This window comes from Corvus brachyrhynchos, unplaced genomic scaffold (genome assembly GCF_000691975.1).
Source record: "Corvus brachyrhynchos isolate BGI_N302 unplaced genomic scaffold, ASM69197v1 scaffold565, whole genome shotgun sequence".
Taxonomy (NCBI): domain Eukaryota; kingdom Metazoa; phylum Chordata; class Aves; order Passeriformes; family Corvidae; genus Corvus; species Corvus brachyrhynchos.
Window position 1 is genome coordinate 219929 of NW_008237911.1, and position 6775 is coordinate 226703.

The 6775-nt window shown below is 43.1% G+C and overlaps 1 protein-coding gene across 1 annotated transcript in view; it reads left to right on the forward strand.

Moving 5' to 3' along the window:
* EPHA3 (EPH receptor A3) overlaps window positions 1–6775 on the forward strand; it is a 186384-nt gene that overhangs the window by 121081 nt on the left and 58528 nt on the right. Inside the window, 2 exon segments of the mRNA XM_017733054.1 lie at window positions 2312–2467; window positions 2956–3291. Of these exon segments, the coding sequence (XP_017588543.1) occupies window positions 2312–2467; window positions 2956–3291 (492 nt within the window).

The following is a 6775-nucleotide window of genomic DNA, read 5'->3' on the forward strand; positions in this document are numbered from 1 at the left end:
AGGAATCTCGCTGGCTCACACCTTCACTCTGACCATCACCACCTTTTCTTAAATGTGGTCCATGAGTTTTCACCTGAGGGATGAAAGAGACATTGATTAATAGAGCAGTTTCTCTTCTTCACCTCTCTGAATCTGCCTACTTCTTGTGCAAGCTTGTTTACTTATGTTACATTTGTTGCTTTATTAAATTAGTGGTGGTAGGGTTCTTTTTGATCATGACATTAAACTAGCATATAGATTTATTAAAAAATTCTACTGTACAGAACCATAAATACGTGTTTGCCTCATGTGTGACTGCCCATAAAGGTAAAGGTGTCTCTTCAAGGTGGTTAAACAAAATCATCAGAGTTTAATATCTGGAAACAGGTCCCCATGGGAAGTTTTGATGCAAGTTTTCTGTGTTAATTAGGCAGATGAAGTGTGATGTTCATTCCTTACTGTTTTTGCTTAGTTATTAGTGCTGGTAAGAACAGTCTTGGCATCCATTCTTTTCTGCCTGGCTTGTTGTCTTAGGGCTGGGAACAGAGGCAGGGAAATCACTGGAATTTCCTCTGTCACCCAGAGGGCCACCAAAGGGGCCTGCTCAAGGTACCTCATGGGGCAGCACGTGGGAGGGAATGGGTTTTGAGTTGTAAAAGGCTGCAAAATCAACAGCCAAACAAAAAAAGCCAGTTGTTTCCTGCTGCATTTCCTCCTAGTGGAAGGGAGTAAGAGGGACTTTGGTTTCCCTTATTTCCTCAAGTTGAATGGGAATCCCCAAACACCCTTGGCAGCCTTTGAGGACAGGGGATCACCAGAAATGCCAGCTGAGGGCGGACAGGCCGTGCCAGGTCGGGCGGGTCAGTGTTGGTCACACAAGGTCATTTTTGGCAATTCTGCTGTAACAGATTCCCTGCTGGGCCGCTGCCCCAGGGGCTCAGACTTGGGATTGCCTCCTCAGGGCTTGCAGGAGAAAACTTGGAGCAGGAGCTGTCTTTCCCAGCTGCTTTGCTGTAGCCTGGAAGTCAGAGGGAGCCGCTGCAGCCAAGTGCTTCTGTTTGCCAGGGCTGGGAAGTGCTGAAGGGTGGCTGAGATTGGCACTTCCCTGTGAAACCTGTGCTCCTCCTGCTGTGTGCAGTGCAGTGGGAGGAGGCCTTCCCTTATTAAGATGTTTCAGAGAAGAGCAGAGTAGCTGTTCTCTCACTATTCACCAGAGTGTTTCACTCAGGTGTTTGGCACCAGGAGTTAACCAGGCAAGGGTTTTGGTGATGGACAATAACAGTCCCTCCCTCCTCCATCACTTACAGAGATGCTGGAATGTTTATTCAGACTTTGTTCCACCTCAGGCTGCTCATCTAAAGACTTTGCTATTTTGGCAGTGCACGAATGAACACAAAAAGACTGCACAGTTTAGTATCTCAGATTTTAGACTATTTATGAATCAATTTGTGTCCACAAGCAAAACTGAGAAGTGTGTCCCTGGTTAGGCTTATCTCAAGAGTGGTGAAGCCATTCCTTTTGCTTCAAAGAAGCATTTAATTCTGTGACAGGTCTCAGGCAATTTTATCTAAGCTTAACCTAGGCTCCAGACATAAAATAGGGCATGTTTTCCTTTGTATTACCCTTCTTTTTAACATTATATTTGTAATGAGAATATCCTGGGGTTTTCCTAATGTGCTTGGGAGTTGGGGCAGTGTTTGCTGAGGAACCAAATTGCAGCAAAAGGTGAATGTGTTCTAAAATGTGGTCCTTTTCTTTTATGTTGAATTAATACAAAAAATATCCTTCTTATACACATCACACAAGTTCCTGATAGTATCAGAAGGCGCTCATTGTCGTGATCATTCAAAATTGGATGAAATCTTTCTCTGTTCAGTTTATTTACTTGGTTTTGGCTTGCTTAGCCCTCACCTGATGAACTGAAGAGGCATAGTTTACAATCAGTGTGCCCTTGTAAGCAAATGTTAGCAGTAGGGAGAGGATAAAGTTAGTTTCCTGTTCAGGATAGGGCCAATGTTTTGGCAAATTAAGTAGAAGAGAAGAAAAAGGAGTGAAGTTCTCAAAATGGAGCATAGAAAATGTTTCTTCTTAGTGGTGCAATACGCTGTTTTGTTTTCCAGGCAAAATTAAATGCAAATCCAAGCTGATGCAAGAACTCCATTCTACCATGAGGTTTTATTTCTGTCAGCTCTCATTATGAGAAAAAATTGCAAATTTAGACCATAAATGTCTGCAAACTGTGATCCACATATGGGTAGGTTCCAGGGCAGTAGTCACATGTTAAAACCAAGATGTCCATGGAATTTAAAACTCTATCTCTGTTGCTTTGCAGCCTGTCGAGCTGGGTTCTACAAAGCCTCTGCTGGCAATGTGAAGTGTGCCAAATGCCCCCCTCACAGCTCCACCTATGAAGATGCATCTCTGAACTGCAGGTGTGAAAAGAATTACTTTCGCTCTGAGAAAGACCCTCCATCCATGGCTTGCACCAGTGAGTAGCATCATTCTGCTCGGGGCTGTCATTCTTGCTCCTCCATCTGTACCTCCACAACAGCTCGCTTGCTTGCTTCCTCTCATGCCCCACTGCAGTCAGCCATCCACTGCCTCACGTGTCTTCTTGAGTGTTGGACAGGCTGCTAAAAATTGGTGGGCTGGGTTTGTGTCTGTTTTCATTTTCTCCTTCTTGTTCCCTGTCAGACTCGAGAAGGAGAAATAGGATTTTTATATTGCTACCAGTACTTCCAGCCCTCAATCCTGAACTGCACCCTGAGGGGACTCTCTTTTTATAAGAAAACATGGTCCTTGATAGCCTAGGTCTGTAATCTAGTGAAATATTTCAGGAGTCTCCACAGGAAATAACCAGAAGAGTTTGGTTATTGATGCTTTTTACTTTTATACTTCTGTGCCCTTGTTACTCCCATTTTGGAGCCTCCTTAGGGAGAAAATCTCATTCCCCTGATTTCCCGTTTCCTTTCACAGGACCACCATCTGCCCCAAGAAATGTGATCTCTAACATCAACGAGACCTCTGTTATCCTGGACTGGAGCTGGCCTCTGGACACTGGAGGCAGGAAAGATGTCACCTTCAACATCATTTGCAAGAAATGTGGAGGGAACACCAAGATGTGCGAGCCTTGCAGCGACAACGTGCGGTTCCTGCCGCGGCAGAGCGGGCTCACCAACACCACGGTGACAGTGGTGGACCTTCTGGCACACACCAACTACACCTTCGAGATTGATGCAGTCAACGGGGTGTCTGACTTGAGCACCCTCTCCAGACAATTTGCTGCTGTCAGCATCACAACTAATCAGGCTGGTGAGTCTCTTTCTGCTCACCCTTCCTTTGTTCGAAGCTACTGAGTTTTGTGTACCTTTGTTTCCTCTCCCTGCCTTGCAGAATTTACTCTGTGCTGGGGTAACTAATTGAGTTGAATATTCCTATAAAAGTAAAAGCAGAAGCAAACCCAGTGCATGTTTCTGTCAAAGAACCTGGCAGCGTGACTGTTATGATTAACTCCCAGTTCCCAGTTAATAGTCTCTAATAGCAGGCTCACATGATTCCTTAGCCAGAATGTGTTTTATTAATAAAACCAGATTTTAATAAAACACTCATTTCAATAATCTCCAACGTAAATTACTGTAGTAATCTTAGTGATTAATTTTGATTAAACAGACGTGAAAAAAGGCTTTGATGTTAGACACATAAAAAGCTAACATTAAATTAGAGAGGTTTAAAACACAGCTTTTTTTTTTCTCTCCTTTACAAGTTGTCTCACCAACTCTGAATTATTGCCAGCATGATGGGGATGTGGAGCTGAATACTGAATTAGATCACGGTGTCACAGTTGATGGGGTACAAAAGGACCTCTCTGCTTCTGTGGAGACTTATTAAAGCCTCTGAGGCCCTGCATGAGCACGGCAGTGTGCCCTGACTGTTGGATCAGAGCCTTTGTCATCGCTGCACTGTTCTGCCATTTGCTTCTCATTTGACATGGCTCCATTTATCTAAAAGTTGTGAAGAATCTAGAAAATCTAGGCTCTTCCCTGGCATTTGGTTAGGTGTAACTTTTTTTAGGAGCAGTGCTTGCCAGTGAAGAGAGAGACTAGATGCTGAAATTTCTGTCGTTGTGCTCCATGCAGCCTCCATCAGGAAGCTTGGTACTGAAAACATGCATGAGTTCAGTAAGCCTTCTCCCACGTCCTCCCATCCCACACCATGTCCCCAAAATACTTCCATTTCTGTCTTCCTTAAATCACTGGCAAGTTAACATTGTTCTAAGTAGGCATCCTCCTGGTGGGCTATGTTATTGCAATGTTTTTCACTGTAGAGGATGTATGTTTTCTCCTTAAATCACAGATCAGCTGTAGTGGGAGGCATAAAAATGTGAGAGCAGGCTATTTCCTGACACCAGTCACTACATTTCCAAATGCTCTCTGGGGCTGTCTAACTGTGCAGTAGGCAGACAGAGGTGAATCTACCCAATTCAGCTCTGGAACCTGAATTTTATGTCCATTCCATTTGTTACTGTTATAGTTCATTGTTTTGGATATTTGAGCATCCTTGTTGAGTTGCCCTCTTTTCTTCTCTTTCTTCTCTCAGAGATGTTGCCTTTCAGCCTGTTCATCACCACAGCAGTTAGAAATCACCTGGGGATGGTCCAAAAAATGAACTGTCCAGGATCAGGGAAGTTCTTTCTCTGCAGAGGCCTCCTGCTTTGCAGTGTGCTTCCCCAGGGCCCAGAGCCGCTGCCTTTGCACTGCAAGGTGGATTTTGATTTTGTTGTGGAACACACAGTGCCTGGGATGTACTGGCAAAGTCGAAGGATTTCTGGCAATAGCAGCTCTGTTTATTGCAACCCACGGGCAGCTTAAGCAGTTTGTTTATTTTCTACTTTCGTGCATAGCCCATTTTTTCTGTAAGTACATTTAGGTGATGTGGGTTAGTACAGGCTTAATTGTGCTATCTCTTGATCATGCCAATTGGTTTACTGTGTTAAAATTCCCTTAGAAACTCTGCAAGTTCCTAAAATTAGACTTCAGTTATGTATGTAAGCTGTCTCTTAAAGTATAATTACAAAAATGCAATTTGTCTTGCATTCCCTGACTGGTCAGATCACAAAAGGGATATATCAGAAGCACATTTTTAGCTCTGTAAGGTCTAGAATGCTGTCCCAAGACAGCTTTTCTACATTAATTTCCCTGTACCGTATCCAAATGGGTCTGGGTTGCTGTGAAGGGTCACAAGTCCAGGTTAGACCAGAGGGGCCATGAGGCAGAGCAAGCACAATGAGCAAAATGAAAACCCTGTAGAGGGTAGGTGGGAACAAGGGGGTCAAGTCTGTGACCCTCTTTTTGTGACATTTTCCTGGCTAGAGCAGCTGTTCCACGTCAATCTGAATATTTTGTCTCAAAACCCCAACTTTCCATGTGCATCTTCCTGAATTCTTACCCCTTCCATTATTTCTGATTATTATTCAATGTTCATAGTTTCAGCAAAATAATTCTTAGCATTAAAGTTTAGTGAAAATAATTACATTTTCTGTATTTTCCCAATATACTCATGCCGATCCCCAAATATTTTGCTTTTTCCCCCGTACCTCAGTTCTTTATTGCATTGATAATAAAATAGATTGTTTTCTTTTGATCACCAAAAGCACACTGTAACAGCTTCAGATGGAGCTTAGCTCTTAAGTACTTAAGGCCTTTCAACCCAAGGTCCCAACAGTGCAGCTGAAAGAGGTGGTAGCAACTAAATTCAGCTACAATAAGACAATGCCAGCACTAAACCAATTCCAGAGAGTTTTGTGCTGTCACATATCCTGGCATCAGCAGAGGAACAAAGGGGACACGTTGTAACAAGAGACTTCTTCAAATTCTGTCCTCAGCTCACTACAGCTCTTCCACACAATTCAGGTAGGATTCAGATAGGTGCCAAAAGTAAATAAATTGGGGAATAAAGAGGAATCCCTGCAGAGGACACGTTGAAGGCTTTTTGTGAGCTAAATTTTGGCTAGAAACATCAGTGTTGTCCTAGTAACTGTAGAAAGTGATTATGCTTCTCAGCTGAGAGCCTATAAGTACCTAACCCTGACTTTTGGCCTCTCCACAGTTCAGCTGTGCACCTGTAAAATGTTGATTTATTTCTCTGTCAGGGACTTTTCATAGAGGATGCTTAGAGAGTAACCACCCCTGCATCCAAACCGAGGCGCCTCATGCACAGCTACATTATAAATAATAACAATGAAAATTATTCAAAAAAACCTTGAGAACAAGAGTAACCCCTAGGTAGAGAAATTAGAATCATCAGGAGTGTGAAAGGGCAGACATAGCTCATTTGCATTATCTTGGTCTCCCTGTGCCATTGAAAATTCCAAGCCATGTGTTAAGTTCAGCTTGGAGGGATAAACATATTTACAGTGGAGAAAGAACCAGTCAATTTTTTCAGTCCTATTTTAAGCAGAGATTTCTGTGGCTCCTTGGAAGGCTTGTTAAAACCTCCTCAGAACCAGAATTTTATTTCCCTGAGATCTGTGGCTTCAAGGGAATAAGTTCAGCCCCAAGTTTGTTTCACTGTATGTATTTGATTATTTGCAGGTACTTTGATGCTATTTATGTGCTCAGCCTGCACTGCACTGTCTTCAGCAGCTCACAAATGATGTGTGATGCTCCCTGTTTAAATAAAATCCACATTTAGAGAGTTTTGTGTGCACTTTACAATGTCTATCCCAAGGCAAGTCCCTTAAGTAGATCTGTCTTCTAAGAGAGACAATTTGAGAGAGGCACAGATGTTTGGGGGATGA